This window comes from Hypomesus nipponensis, chromosome 21 (genome assembly GCF_054491055.1).
Source record: "Hypomesus nipponensis isolate SF chromosome 21, ASM5449105v1, whole genome shotgun sequence".
NCBI classification, from domain to species: Eukaryota; Metazoa; Chordata; class Actinopteri; order Osmeriformes; family Osmeridae; genus Hypomesus; species Hypomesus nipponensis.
The window spans coordinates 11,925,675-11,945,663 of NC_140381.1; the positions used below are offsets into that span (position 1 = coordinate 11,925,675).

General features: G+C 41.2%; 1 protein-coding gene and 1 long non-coding RNA gene across 3 annotated transcripts in view; one reads left to right on the forward strand and one right to left on the reverse strand.

Annotated features, from left to right (window-relative positions):
* Positions 1–19,989, forward strand: part of tp53bp2b (tumor protein p53 binding protein, 2b) — a 35,348-nt gene that overhangs the window by 9,949 nt on the left and 5,410 nt on the right. For both annotated transcript variants that reach the window (XM_084686058.1, XM_084686057.1), the window contains exons 4-14: positions 1,129–1,205; positions 1,645–1,743; positions 2,133–2,319; positions 3,067–3,248; positions 3,519–3,683; positions 3,979–4,192; positions 4,904–5,026; positions 5,117–5,211; positions 5,709–6,099; positions 6,244–7,010; positions 7,377–7,514. In XM_084686058.1, the coding sequence (XP_084542184.1) occupies positions 1,129–1,205; positions 1,645–1,743; positions 2,133–2,319; positions 3,067–3,248; positions 3,519–3,683; positions 3,979–4,192; positions 4,904–5,026; positions 5,117–5,211; positions 5,709–6,099; positions 6,244–7,010; positions 7,377–7,514 (2,438 nt within the window). The remainder of the gene's footprint in view (positions 1–1,128; positions 1,206–1,644; positions 1,744–2,132; positions 2,320–3,066; positions 3,249–3,518; positions 3,684–3,978; positions 4,193–4,903; positions 5,027–5,116; positions 5,212–5,708; positions 6,100–6,243; positions 7,011–7,376; positions 7,515–19,989) is intronic.
* On the reverse strand, positions 7,711–10,579 carry LOC146238027 (uncharacterized). Its single transcript, XR_014740656.1, has 3 exons — positions 10,009–10,579; positions 8,996–9,061; positions 7,711–8,649 (listed from the first exon to the last, which is right to left on the reverse strand). It is a non-coding gene; the product is annotated as an uncharacterized LOC146238027 (long non-coding RNA).

Consider the following 19,989-nt stretch of genomic DNA (forward strand, 5'->3'; position numbering starts at 1 on the left):
CAGGGCAGTCCCTGCCAGGTCATGTGGCACACAGAGGATTATGTAAACCTTCCTCCTAGGTTTGTGGTTGAAATGATCCCCTAGAGGACGGTATGAACTTGTTTTTTTTAGGTGGGTGGTTTAACATGAATGAATTGTGTTTATGTTCTAGAAGTGTAAGAGCACCATGATGGACCTAAGAAATGAAAACTTAAATTTCTCTTGGTGACCTAGTCTTACGGCTTTTCATTTGACAAGATTGTCTTTCTGTTCTTAGATTCCATGTAACAAATCACTTTATACAATATATGTTAAGAATAACACAATATACTGGCTATATAGATGCATTGATCTACCTATCCCTGGGCAGAGGACAACCCTTGTTTGTTTCAGTTGCATTATTAGACAAGACTCCTACTCAGGACAAAGCCGTGTTATGCAACAGTGGAAATGATGTGGCCACACAAAGAGCTTATTATTAGTCTTGCGAGCATGATTGTAGTCAATTACAACCAGCTTGGCTCCCTGCCCTGCTCGTGTGTGTGTGCACGTGGGTGTCAGTGTGTACCCCATGGAAAACTGGGATTTTGGATTGTGTAACTGGAAAGCTTATGTTGTGGCCCCTTAACTAGCCATCCATATTTACAGATATGTGTAGTCTTTTTTTTCCCCATGACTTAATGATATGGCCATGTTTATCAGCCGTTTACAAAACCTTTGCCAATATATGTAATGACTTAACTGGATCGTGTTTGGTGTGACAAGACAGTCTTGTGGAGGAGGCCTGGTTTATTGCTGGTCCTTACATATGACTGTGTCCTTAAACTTACAGTGTAAACTTGGTTGTACTTGTAACAGGGCTGTACCTATTAATCCCAAATTTAATAGATGTGACTCAAAGCGGTGAGATCCTTATAACTAAGGTTTTTTGGTATAGATGGCTTTGGATTGGTTTTGATATTTAAACTAATTAAAATATTTGTTTGGTTCCATCAAATGTATTGGTTCCTTGCAGCTACAATGAGTTGTTAATAGTGTTGCATTATAAGAAAATACTAAATAGTCAAATCCTTGATCAACATTGCTCTCAAACAGTGTACAGACACATGAAGAACACACACTTCACACTAATGTGATGTGGTTCAACAGGTGGATCGAGAGCTCCGGAGCACCTAGCCAAGAGAAACATGTTGAAGGGAACAGTGGACAGACGCATGGAAAATGGGGTGAGCAAACATTTAATAAAAGCAAGATATTTTTCGTCTTTTTTGTCAAACAGTGACTGTTATCATTGGTATCAGATTTAAATCTAACTTGTAAAATGTGTTACAACTTATTGAAAATACATACATGTTTTGGTAGTCAGTAGTGGTGAATTTAAATTGGTAGTGAATTACAGACAATAAATGCAGAAGCAAACTTTGCTTTGAGACTGGGCTGTGAGACTGTTCTGGATGACTGTGTTGTGTTACCTATGTTGTTAGATTGTGCTGTAGGCTTTAGGCAGTTCTCCATCCAAAATATTATATGTACCAAAATATCCAAAATATTCAGCCCTAGTGTAGACTAGACTGTGCTCTATAGACCAGACTGTGCTGTACAGACTGTGCTGTACAGACCGTGTTGTACAAGACTTCCATGTGAGATGTTCTTTATTGTCCCCAGGTTCCTCCTCGCATGGACATTACCCTATCAGAGTTACAGGAAATGGCGTCACGGCAACAGCAACAGATCAATGCTCAGCAGCAACTTCTGGCCTCAAAGGTGTGTTAATTCCCCAAGCCAAAGCCTGTAAATCTATAAAGAAAATTGCCAATAACTTTATTGTTAAGGTGCACTTGACAAAAAAGTTTAAACTTGAACTTGAAAGTGTATATATTATTATTAATAATGAAAAATAATAGTATGCATTATGTTAATTACCACTTTAATACTTCTGATACTATGACAACATCCCAGCAATACAAAAATAAAAATAGAGTACATGTACATAGAGTACATACTCTAGCAGGAATAAACAGCAGGCATATTTTAAATTGAGTAGAGCATAGAATGAAATGCAATAGAGTAGTTCTTTATTGGTCGATCTACAATAGGTAGATTGAATGGGAATGCTTGATTGGGACTGATGTGGTGGTGTGATGGTGGACCAGGAGCAGCGCCTGCGCTACCTGAAGCTGCAGGACCAGCAGCAGCAGCAGCAGCAACAGCAGCAGGCGTCCGAGCAGGAGAGGCTGCACCAGCTCCGCCAGAATGCCCAGAATCAGGAGGCCAAGCTAAGGAGGGTGCGGGCCCTGAAGGGCCAAGTGGAGCAGAAACGCCTCAGCAACGGCAAACTAGGTTAGCGGCTCACTGGATTAGCCATAGGGCGACTTGGCCACAACACGGAGAGGGAGGTTGTGGGAGTTGGGGGAGGGTGTGCAGCTGAGGGTGACTGGAGGAGGGAGGGCCGAGGGGGAGGGCTGAGCAGTGGGTAGCTGGGAGGAGGGTGAAGAGGCAGGGATATTACTGGGTGGGAGGGGGTGCATGTTGTTTCTGGCTGACATCCCTTTGACCTTCAAACCAGAAAAAGTTTCAATGACTGTGAAATGCCTTCTTAAAAGCATTTTGCTATACTCTTTTTATGTATGCAACTTGTCAGTTGAAGGATTACTGAGTGCCTGTGTGCTTATATATGTAGAAGACAGAGACACTGATACCTTTGTGTAGATAAATAGCTATATGTGCTGTATAAAGTATAGTGCATTGAGAAGGCTTCACTGCCTTTAAAATAACACAAAATCATCAAATCGTATTTTTATTATATTGGGACCTACATGTTCCAAATAAGAAGTTGAATGAAAAGTCTATGCTATCACTGTACAGTAGATGAGTACAATAACTATTGGATAACAAAATAAGATGCCTATTTTGGCTTCAAGGTTGAAGAAAAAAATACAATGAGGATGGACTGTTGATGTTCTATAGCCACGTAAATGTGTACAGGTGTGGTTGTGCATACATGTATGTACATTGTATGCCTCTGTGTGTTGTGTATGTTTGTGTGTGGCTTCACATCGGTGTATGTGCGTGCTTTCGGCCTTGCAGTGGAGGAGATCGAGCAGATGAACGGCTTGTTCCAGCAGAAGCAGAGAGAGCTGCTGTCGGCCGTAACCAAGGTGGAGGAACTGAGTCGCCAGCTGGAGACCCTGAAGAGTGTGAAGATGGAGCCCTCTCACGACAGGCCCAGCTCCACCAGCGATCTGGAGCGCCTCTACAAGGAGCTGCAGGTGAGGAACACAGGCCTGAGGTACCACTTAAAACAACGAGACCCACAAGTTGATTTTGTACTTTATTGACTTCTCATAAGACATTTTTGGGAACATTGGAATTTGTTGAAGGTCTATGTCTATGCCTGGAAAAATAACACTGCTTCCATAAAAAAAAAAGAATTACATTTAAGTTTACTTTTGGGTTCTACGAAGCCCAGGGCCAAAACACGAGGGCAAACCCCTTACTATTCTATATGGTTCCTTAACTGACTCTGTGTGCCCCACCAGGTGAGGAACAAGCTGAACCAAGACCAGAATGTGAAGCTGCAGCAGCAGCGCGAGAGCCTCAACAAGCGTAACTTGGAGGTTGCCGCCATGGACCGCCGGGTGGCTGAGCTGCGTGAGCGTCTGTGGAAGAAGAAGGCAGCTCTGCAGCAGAAGGATAACCTACCCGTAATTCAATTCACTTTATCAATGGAACATTCCAGTTCTACAAGAATGAGCTGCCACTCTTTTGGTGCTCACCTCTCACATGTATTGTTCAAATAGAAAGTAATTTGAAAGTGAAGCATAGAGATTATATACAATTTGTTTATATGTAAATCACCACCTCTGTCTACTAAGTCACACTGTAGAGTGTTGTTTTAGTCATATATCCTAGAACTGATGTATGGGCCCAATAAATCAAAATAAGGAGAGCATTTTGGATAATAAGAATGTATAGCTACAAAGTGTGTTTTCTCTTCAGCTTCCTACTGACAGCCAGAGTACTCAGCAGAGTGGTACTTCCAGAGTGGCAGCAGTGGGCCCCTACATTCAGTCATCCAGTACGGCCTGCGGGCCCCCAGTACCCAGCCGGCAGGAGGTGCTGGTCAAGCCTGCCTACCCAGACGGCACCGCCACTTTACCAATGCCCGACTCCTCCATGAAGGCGCCTCCCAGACCACTCAAACCTGTCTCAGGTGAAATATTAATGAAACAAAATGTTTATGGATAATACACTGGATGAAAATACATCTTGGCTGAGCAAGTAGAGCGTGTACCATATGGGCAGTCACACAGGTTTTATTCTAACTTGGGCCATTTCTGAATGTCTTCCCCTGTCTCTCCCGTATATTTCCTGTCTCTCTGTAGGTGTCTCTGTCCAATAAAGCCATAAATAAGTCAAAACATTTCTTTAAATTAATGTGTAAAACCAGCAATATTTAAATTTTCTGATAAAAAACGAGTTCGGAGCTGGCTTGACCAGATGTCAGCTATTTGGTATTTAGGGCACAACAACATAACTTAATTAATATCGACTGTGCTTGTTTCTCAGCCTTGCCATTATTGTTAACAATGGTCACTCTTTTATTAAATAGCGATGACCATTTAGATAGGAGTACTAATACGAGCATCTTTATGATGAAACATCTAAACAAGTGTCCTTATGTTGAATCTTGAATAGTATTTTTATATTTTACAGACTACAGCTATGCATCCTGTTCTAGGTTTGATGATTGCATGTAACCCAATTTCTAAATGACAGTTCACACTGGTTCTTGGTATGAGTCATTGTCACTGAGCTCCACGATAATTACATTTACAACATGCAAATGTGTCCCACAGGAGATCATGTGTCACAGTTCCAGGGTTCACTCAGTATTTAAACCCTTATCCTCTTAATTGGTTAGGTTTCCATCCATCCAAGACATCCAAGGTCTCCGATTGGACCATCTCAAATGGAGAAGCGAGTGGAGGTCACGCCTACTCAGCCACCCTCCCTCGCAGGTCAAGCATTCACTCCCAAGAATCAAGTAAGTCTGCCCAATCCCATCCTATACCAGTCTGTTAACTAACTCCAGCATTTTCACTATTCTGATAATGTGGCGTTGCTTCTGTGGTAGATGTGGAGATGAAAGGACACACCATGCTGGAAGCTCCACCCCCCATCCCCTCACGGAATAATCAGAGCAGCGAGGACCTCTACAGGGACGGCCAGGTACCACACTTACCCAGACCCTCAAGCTTGCAGTATTCCTACACTTTTCAGCTACCCATGATGACCTTCTCCTTGTATGAAAAGACCACCTACCACACAAGATGTGGCCTGATACAATGACCACAATCATGTTGCCTTGCAAAGTTTGATGGTGTCAGATCAGTAATTAGTATACAGTTATCCAACAGGTATATAATAACCACATCTTCCTGTAAAGTACATCTATTGTTATCAAAGTTCCTTCTTTTCGCAAAATGTTCCTTAGGGCTGTTTTACTAACACTAATTTATTATAATTGATCGCATAATATGACGAGGTCTTGTTTTTTTTTAGCTTCCATGTGCCTTTGCACATGTAGTTTATAGTTAAGTATATATTTGATCTTAGATGCCTTTGGTTAGGTTAATACACACATTCATGAATGTTGTTGACTGTGTGAGTATCCCATGCATTTCATAAATGATATTAAATGGCTATTTCCATGTTTGTACCCGTAGGCTGCTGGAAAGAGTCTCTCAAAAATGCCACCACCGGTACCTAACAAGCCTAAATCAATGTCTCAGCCTGGCCCTCCCATTTTTAGTAAACCCCCCTACAGCACTGGCACTTTCCCTGGCAAGGCCAAACCTGCTTCCCCCCACCCCCGTCCACCGCCACCTGTTCCTAGCCACAGCCACACGCTACCCCTGCCTCCCAAGCAGGAAACCCCGCCGGCGGCCACGGTGCAACCTTTCACCCCTGACCCTCCAGAGCCCCCACCTCCAATGCTGCAGAAGCCCCAAACTGTGGCGGCCTCCTCCATCTACTCCATGTACACACAGCAGCCGACCCCAGGGAAGGGCTACCCACAGTCAGGAACAGGCACCCTAACACGCACACAGCTCAGAGGTGAGGAAGTTCAGCTGGTTATACAGGAAGTGACAGAATATACACAACATATTTAGAACAAATATTTTTACATAATTGTCTCCGATAGACAGTATGCTTTCACATTTCCACTCTCTCTCACTCTCTGTTCACTCTGTCCCCCAGTGTATGGAAAACCAGTCATCCCAGCCAGTGGGGGACAGCAGTCTTTCACCACAGACAATACTTACTCTGAAAAGGTCTCTGAGACTGAGTTGGACCAGGGGGCCCTGGCCACAGCAGTAGCCCCGGCCAGCGAGGGCCCGGGCTCAGAGTTAGAGCGTGCCCCTCGGCCCCTCAGCCCCACAAAGCTGCTGCCCTTCATAACCCACCGCCAACCCAGCGATGCTGACCTGGAGGCCCTGCGCAGGAGGCTGCACCATGCCCCGAGGCCCCTCAAGAAGCGCAGCTCCATCACAGAGCCTGAGGGTCCCGCCGGCCCCAACATCCAAAAACTTCTCTACCAGAAGACGACTCTGGCTGCTATGGAGACCGTGGCCGCAGCGGGGGTTCCCACAACGGCCCCGTTCTACCAGTCTGACGAGGTGGAGGTGGGTAGGTCCAGAGGCTCCCCGGGACACGCGTGGGTGCCCCGAGGCACCTTGGAGCTGCCGCCCGTTGAGAGCGAGGAGGATGTTCAGAAGCCTCCTCCACTTCCTCCTCGCCTGCCCATCCCTTCACCCTCACTCTCGCCCTGCCATGCCTTGCCCCCGCCCCTGGAGGAAGAGGAACAGGAGCCCTGCCTTCTGACCCCCGTCCATCCTGAGACTTACCTAGAGGAGTACCCCCCCTACCCTCCTCCACCCTATCCCAGCTCCGTGGAGCCCGACGTAGGAGAAGACACCCTGAACATGCAGCCTCCTGAGGTGACGGGACAGGTCACTCTGCCACCGGTACGGGTCCACACTCGAAGGCTTTGTGCACATTAAGGGCAAAATGTTTCTCTTCTTATGTCCTTCTTCTGCTGGTTCCATCTCTCTAGATCAGCTTCTTTGTAAATTTTAAACCTTTTCATGCCTTTTCATGCACTTTTCCTTAGCTGGGGAACTCATTACCTGTTTCCATTAGGAATGCTTCCCCATTTGATTGCTTTAAGAAACAGCTTAAACCGCTTTTTAAATCAGGTTTTTGATAGCTAATTTCTTTGTGATGGTTGTTACTGTTGTTATATATTATGTTGTAAGTTTGGGATTGTAATGTGCTGTAGTGCTTCGAGTGCAAGAAAGCTCAGCTGTCCCCCTCCTGGTGTGTGTCCTCAGGGTAAGAGGACCAACCTGCGGAAGGTGGGTTCCGAGCGTATCGACCACAGCATGAGAGTGAAGTTCAACCCCCTGGCCTTGCTGCTGGACTCCTCGTTAGAGGGAGAGTACGACCTGGTGCAGAGGGTCATATATGACGTACGTACATCCAGGTGGAGCTAGGGAAGTAGTTCTAAGCAGTCTTTACCTTCTGTAAAGCTGTTAATGTTGCTGTCTATGTTGTTTATTTGAAAGAGCTGGGTACGCAGTGACTGAAATTCATAGCACATAGAAAGACCACTGCCCATGTATATTTATTCAGAACCATTTCATTTACTCAGATAACTGCCATTTATTCACATATGGTTTGATAAAATACAGTATACATGGAAAATCCAGGGGCAAATTACATTAAAGAATTAAATCAGCTTCAAGTTTAGAATAGGTTTTGATAGGTTTGAACACCTTTGACATTTTCGTAAGTTATTTGAAATTGCCAATTTCCATATGAGGATGAATAGTGCATCATCCAACCCTAATCCTTCCAGTTTTTAAAACATTCAAAGTGAATTTAGATTACATAGACCTTGCATACAAATTATGCATTGGAATTAATCCTGTATTAAGAATTGGCCACTTTCTGATAATGCTTTATGTCTCACCAGTGGGCACGGATTAACCTGAACCTTAGTGGAGAAATAGTAACAGATGTACAGTGACTGAAAGTACTTATACACTGCATTATATTTTTCCCATCCTATTGTATTATACACTTAATTTAAAAGGGAAATGTGTAGACTTTCAATCTACACACAATACCCTATCATGTTTTAAAGCCCCAGGAAACCCAGATCCACAAAATTGTTCTTACTATGTAATTTAGGCTCTTATATACATAATAGTAAGCATCTAAAAGTGTTAGACATTAGTTTCAATCAAACATCAAAATATAGTCATTTAAGTTTGTGTAACGTTCCTGACAGTGGGTTTGAATTGGGTGGACTTATGCAGAATTTATGACTAAATTCCCAACTGCAACAAGTCCTCAACTCAAAGACCTTTATAAATAACAATATTGCACTAGCCATATTGCAACCCTACAGAGCCATCATTTAGCATTGTTACATAGTGCTAGCTTTGAGAGTGGCATCTAACATTGCATGTGTATCAACAAGCATTTTGTAGCTCACCGTTTTTCATTGCTTTGTCTTCTGATTATGAATATGATGGCTGTTCCATAATATTGTAGGGCTGGACTAAGCAGATTTTTTTGTGCCATTGTGCGTGACTGTTGCTGTGAAAGATGGTTTGACATAGGTGAAGCTTTCGAGATGTCAATCATAACGTGATCAGCCATGCCTACATAGTCTTGAGAAATGTTCTAAACAGAAAAATATACAGGTTTTAAACTAGGTTTTCTAATACTTCTGAATGTTTATTTACTCTGATTATTTTAGATGCTAAATGAGACGTTGAACTTTGATATCAAATATCACCAAGTTTCTTGTGGCTTTAATGACAAATTGAAAACATGTTTCTGTACCTTAACCAAAGAAATGCATCCAAAATAATGTTTCTAATGTAAAGATATTACATGTATTCAATACTCTTTAGTACAGTATGGGTGTCTGGGAGCTTACATTCTTCTTGAGTTTGCCTCCTGGATTTTGGACGCTTTTCTGAAGTTTAGTTAATCTTCTCAAGCTCTGTCAGATGAATGGACAACATTAGTGAACTGCATTATTTTTCTTGCTTTCTTTTTGAACAGTCCCTGATGCAGATATTTAATTTAACATGAGCTGCCCTTGCGTTTTGGAACTGCTGTAACTAATATGGTAATATCAGATAACATCTGGTGATTTTTCAACTGAAAGTAAGGATGCATTTTAAATGCTATAAACTCTGTCTTGTTAACTAAATGCCTCACATGTTAATATTAGTGGTGGGCATAGATTTTGGAAAAAAATCTAGATTAATCTCACTGTAATCTTGGCGTTAAAATAGATTAAAATGGCTCATTTAATTTCAGCCGAAGGCATTCAGAATGTGTGCTACCCAAATAATGACTAAAAGTAAGTCTTTGAGAACGAGTTTCTCAAGCCAGGTGGCACATTAGACCAGGGGCTCATCTCCGGTTGCATCACAAACAATGCATCACAAACTTGTGTTTATTAGATTAGTTAGCTTGGCTGATAGAGCTGTGCTGACGGGCTTGCCTCGGTTGCACTCAAACATAGTAGTTTGACTCTTCCCCTGCGCTTGGCCGGGCATCTTCCACATTAGCTAAGCGATGGCTTGCGTTTAGGTGGTATTTGAGACTGGAAGGACTCCTACAGTAAACTAATTCCGCATAGCACAAGGTGCAAACAATCTTAGTCTTGTCGAGGTTTCCATTGGGAAGCTTCTTAAAATAGCCTACATTTTCCCTGAAGCAAACCAGGCGGCTTCATAGGTCTCTGTACCCTGTGGCCATTGTTTTTTGGGGTGTGCTTGCCTTCGGCTAGCACAAACCATTGTAATCTCACATATATATTATTGTGAGAATGCTGTTAAGCATTAACATTTCCTGTTTCTCTTTATTATTCCAACTTCTTAGTTCTTCCGTAGGTTTTTTGGCCTTTAACTAGTCCTGCATACTTTCACCGATTCCTACCATTTTGGTATCAAAACGTTCAGCTCCTCCAGGAGATGATGGCTATGACTTTTGGTATTTCTCACTTTTATACTTTTTAGACAATTGAGGTTTTTGTGCAAATTATTCTCCCATTAAAAGTAATGGTAAGCTCCTTCTTGGTTGAGCAGCCGATTGGACGTATAGTTTTGCGTCTAGGTTAACTTGTTTGAGGTGCGGATGCTAGGTAAATGTTGGTTATTCTCTGCCCTCAGCGTGTTAGCAATCATAGCTGCTCCATCACCGTGGCAACCAAACAAACGAGCACCATGAAAGCAGAATTGGGTAACGTTTTGGAAACTGCAGGTGGAGTCGTATTTCTGACCGCAGAGACATATAAAGGACATCTCTGGTTTCGGCAGAGTCTTGGGTCTCGGAAAATATCCTTATATTTTGGATTGGGCGTATAGTTTTGCGTCTAGGTTAACTTGTTTGAGGTGTGGATGCTAGGTAAATGTTTGTTTTTCTCTTTTAATCGCGCTAGCACGATATGGCTCTCCATAAAACGGTTCGACTTTTTCTTCAACTACAGTATTGACCAAATTGGCCAAACAAGGTATGTACATTGAGCTTAAAGTGTACATAATCTAGCTATATCGTTTTTATTTTAGCAAGTTTTAGAGAAATATGCAAAAATTGAGGCACGACTGTCATAGCTGACCGTCACGAACAGCCAAATCAGGGCTGGGGTAGTTTAGCTGGCGTTACTGTAATCCTACGAACAAAGTAAACGCTTAGTAACTGGAAAGCTTTTACTTTTAATTAACGATATTGAACACAGATGTAAAGTAACTTGTCTTTACTCTAAATATCTTCTCCGTTTTCAATTTGAAGTTGTACATCTAGCTTATGTAGGAAATCTTCCATTGCATCCTCTAGCTTCACGCCTTCGGTTATTATTCAAGCCTACGGTGTTAAAACATACCACTTTGACACACTTGCAAGAACTGATCCGCTGGTTAGATGTAGCATGATCTTATCATTTACTATAAAAAAACTCATCAGGGACAACGACAACATCGGCAACCCTGCACTATGAATTATCATTTTTAATTCATCTTAAATTAAGTGTCTGAACAGGACTGGGTGTGCAGGCACGCATGATTAGTTTCTCCTCCGTCTTGAACCTGAAACCTAGATTCTAGGTTAGAAATTTTGCCAGTCTATTGCCAATGACCAACGGTTGCTACGTTTTTCCAGCAAGTTCAAGTCATTCCAGTGTTGTCCTTTTACCTTCAAATTCGTTCAACCAGACTTCAGCAACTGGTTTTCTGCTAAATTTTCACATTTTCCTGCAGCTCATCTTTCTGAATTTTTCCCGTTTTTGTTTTTCTTTTTTCTTTTTCTTTTCTTCCTTTTTCTGCTTTCATCTTGCACCAGGTCCTTTCAAAAATACCTTTCACAGCGGTACCTTCTAACTGCCAGTACTTTTGCATTTCTCTTATCTTTTCTGTATTTCTGCCGTCATCTTGCTGCAGGTCCTTTCTAACATACATTTCAGGCCTTTTGAAACTCCAGCAAATATTGTTTTGCTAAATGTTCACATTTTTATGCATTGTTTCTCTTCTTTCAGATTTTTTCACTTTGTTTAGCGTTTTTCTTCTCTTTTCTGTCGTTTTATGCCTTCGTCCAGCTCCAGCCCCTTATTTAAAATACCTTTTGGTCGCTTTGAAGCTTCAGCTTATAACTTTCTGAAAATGTTTACAATTTTCAGCTTTTTTATCATGGTCAGCTATCCCCATTCATGTTTTCAGCATTCTCACTGCTGTTTCGCAGGAACAGCCTTTTCTAGTTATTCTTTATTATTGTTTATTTTCGCCCCCCTAAGGCTCAGTCAATATTTGGACTACATAGACTATGGTGGTGTCAAAAGTTTCGTCTTGGTAGCGATTGCGTTGCTTGTATCTGGATTTACGTTCGGTTGCACAGTTTAGGAGGTTACAACGTTTTTGTGGGGACAAAGTGCCTTTTGTCGACGAAGGGTATCTGTGCTAGCTACGTCACCACGTCAACACACGTTAGCAAGAGGGTGACCAGACGTCCGGATTAAGGCCCGACAGTCCGGTTTTCCAACGTTTTGTCCGGACCACTGTTGCGTGTCCGTCTTTTCGCCCTTTTGTCCTCCTTTTTGACCCTTCCTGCCCACCGTCGCAATTTACCACTTGCGAAAGTTTTCCGATGTCAAAGAGAAAGACCTCCTTCTAACCTACGTGGAGTTCAGAACTCCACTTTGCCATAAGAGCAGCAAAGATCAATATCATACCTTCTGTAAGTTCTGTCGCATTGACATTGACGTGAGTAGTAGGGGGAAATGGGCTTTAAGCATGCCTCCTTTTTGACCCTTTGTCCTCCTTTTTGGACCCAAGTGTCCTCCTTTTCTGGTCACTCTAGTTAGCAACGATGCATGGATACAACGTGATAGAGACTTTCTAGCTCGCAAATTTGAGCTTGGATTATGAGTGAAAAATACCACCCCCAAAAAATTACAACCATTTGGCTTTGTAGAGAAAGCGATTTTGAGTGGAACTGCAATCTTGGATTTTTGATTTAGGTCGTGACAGTCTTTGAAATTTGAGTGAGTGTAGGTTACCCGTGAGACCGCCTAGTCTTTTAGGCGGCAGCCATGCTAGAACTCGACCTAGTAGTAGCTAATTTTATAGTTCAATTTTACACAAAAAAACTGAAAGAGGGAAATGTTATGACGATATTGTGAAAACAGCCAGGTGGTGAGATTTTAATATAGGTTGCTGTAAAAACGTTGATTTGTTTGCTACGTGAGAGCCTGTCAGCCTCCATTGACGATTGCGAAATGTTGTCAACAGTGTTGATACTCTCAACTGTCGATCTGCGTCTGGTGAGTATTTTCTTAATTTCGTACCAGGGTCAATTCTACATCTAAATGGACAGCAGTGTTTTAAAGATATGGCGATTGCGAAGACAGCCAGCGGGTCAGCATAGTTTGTTATTTGTGTAAAACTTGGAATTTGAGTGAGACTGCGTTTTGTTTTGACGTTAGCCACAGAGTCACAGACTCGGCTCGCTACACTGGCAGTGTAGTAGGCTACAGTACTGTCTTCAATGCCACAGCTATAGATAAACTTGATTATGTCTTATTACACGGCTGTTCTTAATGCTGTAGAATGCTCCATTCACTTGAATGGGGCTTCCCAACGTTCTGCGGTGAACAATAGACCTAATCAGAATGTTTGTAAACAAAGGTTGCCAAGACACTTCCGGGTGGAACTGTCATCCTGTCAACAGCCGTTAGTATGGTAGCATAGCATAGTAGCTCATAGTAGTTCATTTAAAAGATTAGATCGAAAAGATTAACGTCATGCCGAAATCTTGTTGTGTTTGGGGTTGTAATGTCAAATGTAAACAGGCATGTAAAGGAAAAGGCTTTTTCCGTTTTGGCACGGTTAAATCGCAATCGACCCAACGGAACCTGTGGATAACGTTAGCATAGATCCAGCTATAATAGCTTAGTCTACGTTTACCGGGCGGTCTCGCTGCATTTAACGGTACCAATGGACAGGCTGGCAAACAACCACTCATGACCGTATTTAAGGAAGACATTTCCTCACATATCATTTATAAAACGTTTTTGTTGGGTTGCTGTTGGGTAGCATAACGTTGGGTAGCATATCGTGCAAGCTTGCTAGCTTGAGAGTTACTAGTCCAGTTGATGTAAATAAACAAACACAGTGGCGTGATCTGGCTTGAGTAATCTCGCAGGAAATTAGAACGTTTCTTCAATTTCAGGCCAAGGGCCTAGACCTCAGGTCAAACTACAAACATCATAACACACTCAAGGCTCTAATAGGTATCAAGCCCTATGGCTCAATATCATTTGTTTCCAAGATGTGGGGAGGAAGAATATCAGACAAGGAGATCAGTGCACAGTCTGACATATCAATTCAGGAGATCAGGTTATGGCAGACATGGTTTTTTTGATTGTTGAAGAACTGGCTAAATGTGGTGCCACACTGGTCATGCCTTCATTCCTCAAGGGGAGAAAGCAGCTACAATTTAGCTAGGCCAAACATTATTATAAAATGGCCATGAAAGCAAAATACAAATATTTCATTATTTACAGTAATTTGTACAGTACACACACACAGTAAACATAGTATTTACAGTAAACACAGTATTTACAGTAATTTGTATTGTATTATTTATAGATATATGTATATTTAAGAGGTTTACTTATTTAAGCTTAGTATAGATGTAATTTATGTTCTGTGTACTTATGTTAGGCCTATGTAAATGCCAGGTGCTTGCGTTGTCTTAAGACTGTGCATCGGACAATAAAACACTTGAACTTGAACTATATGAAAACAATATATATATGCCAGGCCTCGACATTAACTTTTTGAGGCACTTGTCCTTCGGACAAGTACATTAACGTTTCACTTGTCCAGACACAAAAGTCACTTGTCCGGGTAAAGATTTATAATTTAATATTTTTTTTAAATGGTGTTGACGTTTCTAGTTTGCTAGCGTCGGCAGTGGTGTACCTAGCAAGCTTTAGCAGCATTTGTATCAGTTAAATGTATGTAGTTAAATACCAGCTAATATTCAACTGTAAAGTAGGTGCTCAAGCAGGTGCTCAAGCACCCCTAAAAATATACATTATTCTTTATTATCATTTGATGCTGGTAGTTTATGAAGAAAGGGACATCCTTAGTTTTTTTATTCATTCAATATTTTTCATAATAATACATACATGTATTAATTGCTATCAAGTGAAATTAGGGATTTATAATAGCAAGGGGGTTTAGCACTTTTGCAAGGCACTGTATTCATGTCACATTCTAATTGGGGACTGAGCAACCCGAGAGGTCTGATCCTAGAATCGCCCCTGCTCAGACGCTCTCACACCAAACCTTGTACTTCTCACGCTGAGAAGGCAACGCAAACCAAGTTGTCTTGCTAACGTTGTAAACAGTAAGGGACGAGGTGCAGGCCCACGGAGTGAAGCAACATAGACACGCGAACACCTGTGAAAGCTTGTCTCGCGGCCATTTCTCTTATTTTAGATACAGTATAAGTTTAGATAGCTTGCAAATACTGAGGATAGCCTACCGAAGTAGAGTTAGCCAATGTCGTAGCAATGCTAGCTAACGTTAGTTTGCTAGCTGTATAACATTTCACTGGGTCTTACAGCGTTTGATTTACTGAATTTATTATGAAATGGTCTAGCCATTTGCCTACTTGAGCAAGTCACACAGTTTTTAAGCCCTGAGAGTGTAATTGCGATGACACAGTAAATACTTTTTCAGGTAATAAGCCCCCGTTCAAGTGTTTACCATTAAATTAGCTGCACGGTCTGATCTTGGGACGAAGCCACTTATTTTGTGTTTTGCTAATGCAGAATTCGGTCAAATAAATTCGGTAAAATAGACGTAATAATTAGAACATAACGTGAAGTAACATAGCATTTTATTTGGTTTGAGTTTTAACTTGTCCAGTGGGACAAGTAAAGTTCTCTTCCACTTGCCCTACAAAAAATCCACTTGTCCCGGACAAGCGGACAAGCCTTAATGTCGAGCCCTGTATATGCTATATACAGACACATACCTACTATATGAAACACTCAGTATTTAACTGATAAGAAATCTTAATGTTTGCTTTATCCAACATTTACCTTTCTACTGTAAACTCTGCTTGCTCATCGATCCACAAATCCTCAAAACTGCTCATAATTACAATGATAAAGTTTCCATAGTCAATAAGATAGATAGTTACTTAATTAACCTCCCAATGAAAATTATTGTGTCCAGACAGATAGCTAGAAAGCTCACACAGTCCAGAAAATCTTTAATCGTTAAGTTGGATATTTTAGCTACAGCAGTAGCTAGCGATCTCAGTCACTGTATACAAGTTTGATACACCGTTACAATATACCGCCATTATTCGCTAACAATATCAACAGCAACGACATCGGGAACATCTCGTTCTTCAGTTCATAAGCATAATCATGAAACGTGTTATAATCATAATAATCATAAAACGTGTTCGTGGTTAAATGACATGGAAAATCCTGTTGGCTTCAATGGCTTGTTAAGATGAACTATCGCTAGCCAAGATCGACGTTATCCACCCGGAAGTAAGATATTTGTTGTTGTGACGTCAGGCTGAAATAACCTATACCAAACTTATTTGTATTATTTATAGATATATGTATATTTAGGAGGTTTACTTATTTAAGCTTAGTATAGATGTAATTTATGTTCTGTGTACTTATGTTAGGCCTATGTAAATGCCAGGTGCTTGCGTTGTCTTGGGGGGGCTTTTTTCAGTTAGCAGACGGTACTATTTGAATCGCAATTCCATCTGAAATACTGCCAGTGAAAACGTTGTTACAGTAGCTTGTTTCAAAGGGGGTTCCTTGTTTCAAAGGGTGTTCTTAATGCTTGAAATGCTTGAAAATATCAATAGAAGGGAAAACGGACCCACCTGCAACTGAAGCAAGCAAGCACACCCTACAGTTTCCCGAGAAATTGTACCCTCTCTAGTTTCTATTTTGCAACCCGTGTTGACAAACATAAAATAGTGCAGTAATATCGTTTTGTCATTTTAGTAACTCAAACACACATTTAAGTATTACGGCTTGTTTTTGGTTGTTTCGTTTGTTTTGGAATAACCATAACACAAATGGTATGACGAGCCATTCACTCATTTGTTTGATTATTCCATATATGCTTGTTGTATCTGCAAAAAATATAAAATAGCCTCGTAGTATTGTTTTGTCCATTTTGGATGTCAGAACCAGATTATGGGGGAAGGCTTGGTTTCCGTTGTTTTGGTATAACAAGCCATTTACTCATTTGTTTGATCGGCCATATTATGCATACTGGCACAAGTGAAAAAGAGAGAGAGGGTGAGAGACTTTAATGATTGGGGGTGTTATTACTATAGAACACCAGAGGGCAGCAACGACTAGCACATTTTCCTGTGATCTGTAGGCCTACACTCTTGACGACATATCAGCAGGTTCTTCTGTAGAAGACACACACCAAACTGGAGGCAGATGTTGACCGAGTTTGCTAGTTGCTACTTGGTTAATACATCTTTGATGAACCCAAGTTTATTTTAATATATATTAGAAACATTACAAGACAGGGCTCCAGTGTGTGTTCGAACAAGGCCAAAAGTGCCAGACGGTATCAGTTGAAAAAGACAATCGCACCCGTGCAAGAAACACTACCCAACCCTCCCTCCCTCTCCCCACCTAAATGACTGCTTCACATTTACATTCATGCATTTAGCAGACGCTTTTATCCTAAGCGACTTCCAAGAGAGAGCTTTACAAAAGAGCATAGGTCACTGATCATAACAACGAGCTAGTCCCAAACATTGCAAGCAGCCAAAACATGAAGCATACATTGTGAAAAAACTTAACAAGTGCCAAAGGGAAGAACTATAAGAGCATGCAGTTATACACGTTACAAATGAAAACAACATGAACCACAAAAAGTGCAACACTGTACCTGTAGAAGAACAATCAACAGGAAAATATTTCACTTCTGTTTTATGTTTTAATGAAGTGCACTGAGGCAATCATAGTAAGAAAGTTGAGGTCATGTGGGCTACCTTTGCAGTTTACATAGACACAACTGACAGAGGCACTGTGGTGGATACTTTTCTGTTCTGATTATATTATATGTCCAAGTTCAACTTCTTCAAAGTCCAAAAACAGCACGGAGCAGCAACAAGAGGGTTCCCAGGAAAATCTGATTTCCTTTGTCTGTGTTGCACCTTTTATATCCAACAAATTATACCCAGGGGAACTTTAATGAAATGCATTGAAGCAATCATTGAGCAAATCTTCCCTTTTTATATATAAAAACATAACATTATTTTCTCATGTAACTTTTATTCAGTTTGGATTAAATTTAGAGTTAACTTGACCCAAAATGTTACATTTAAATCTATTTAATTTTTCAATAGGCCATTGTAGTGAAAATACGATTGTTGTCCTTACATCCATCAATGTACAACACGTTTGAACCTACATCAATGCATTCATACCCTGTTACACACATTTAAAAAATATCCTTTGGAAGAAAATTGCAGTTCTGCTTGTGACGATTTGTATATCAGCCTACACTTCTGTGCTTGAAGTTGGTATACTAGCTTGGGGGGGGGGGGGGGGGGGGGGCAGCAGTTAAATTGGGGACAGAGGTTCTGTTAGAGGGGCCCTTACATTAAACATTATTGTTGTCATATCGTTTTCTTTACTGCAGTGCAGGCATTAACAGGCAAAAGCAGTGGCACCACCAGAAATGTTTTATTGGAGTGGCCAGATGGGGCCACTGAAATCCTGTGGTGGCTTTCCAAAATCACAAGCCATAACTGAATTTCAGGAATTGTATTATGCTGTTGTAGTATATAGGTTAGTTGAAAACAGCAGCAGACTGGTGAAGGGTGACAGGATCTGAGTGTGGAGATACGTGGATTTATATGCGGGAATGTTTTATATACAGTACACAGTCATCTTTTGTGCAGAATAGAGTATAGAGACTTGTTTAAACAATTGGAAAGCGTGAGAAGGTAAAGAACTGAGTGGAAAAAAGAGAAGCAAAAAAAAGGGCAGAAGAAAAAGTGCAACACCCTCCCATTACCATTATCTCTAATTCACTATCCTTAGTCTCATCTGTGTTTTATGTCTGCAAACTGCTATAGAATGGGCCTACGCGAAAGTTATTAAGTCATTGGACTTGTGTGGGGAGGGTTTGACAAATGTGATGACTGTATTCCTCCACAGATACCATGGGCTTGGACATGGAGTTGGACCAGTTACTATTCACTTTGACTTGATGGGTGTGACCTGTGAAGAATGAATGGCACCATGCAATGGTGAAGGCCTATAACCCAGGGTTGATTGCAACTGGTGATGCAAAACATATTAGTAAGGCAGAATAGAGGAACTGGGCACAAGTTACTGGTTTGGAGCAGAAGTCAAAGGATGTTTACAATTGTATTAGGCCAATAGATCTGTTTTAAAAGTTCAGGGGTGTAATTTGTTGGATATAAAAGGTGAAGCACAGACAAAGGAAATCAAATTTTCCTGGGAACCCTTTTGTTGCTGCTCCGTGCTGATTTTGGACTTTGAAGAAGTTGAATTTGGACATAGAAAAATATGATCAGAACTTAAAAAAGTATCCACAACAGTGCCTTTGTCAGTTACGTGTCTATGTAAACTGCAAAGGTAGCCCACATTACCTCAAATTTCTTACTATGATTGCCTCAATGCACTTCATTAAAACGTACAACAGAACTGAAAGCAGTCATTAAGGTCGGGGGAGGGAGGGTTGGGGCGAGAGTTTTCAACTGATACTGTCTGGCACTTTTGGCCTTGAAAGCACACTGACTGGAGCCCGTCTTGTAATGTTTCTAATATATATTAAAGAAACTTGGGTTCATCAAAGATGTATTAACTAAGTAGCAACTAGCAAACTCGGTCAACATGTGCTTCCAGTTTGGTGTGTCTGCTCCACTTAGTGTACGGCTGTTGTCCATTTTGCTTGTGCTCTTCTCGATTGATTGACCTTGTAACTAGTGCTGTCAGTTAAACCCATTATTAACGGCGTTAACGCAAACCCATTTTAATGCCGTTCATTTTTTTTATGCGAGATTAACGCAAGATTTTTTTTCTTTTTTTCTATAAACTGTTCAAAATAGTTTTAAGCTCATGTAAGGAATCTCACTTGTCCAAGTTAAGGCCTTCCAGTAAAACATATATAAAGGAGCATACAGGGGATCTGTTATGATGTTATGATCTGTTATGATTGAGGTCAGACAGATCAGGGGTGGATAACATCATAATGGGGTCTTCATGAAGAACAACTTTACAGAAATGCAACATAAACAGTGCATTTTTGTGTGTGTTGGGGGTGGGGGTGCTTGGACAGAGCTCTAATGCTATTGTTTTGCACTTGCTTTTTGGATTTCTCCCTA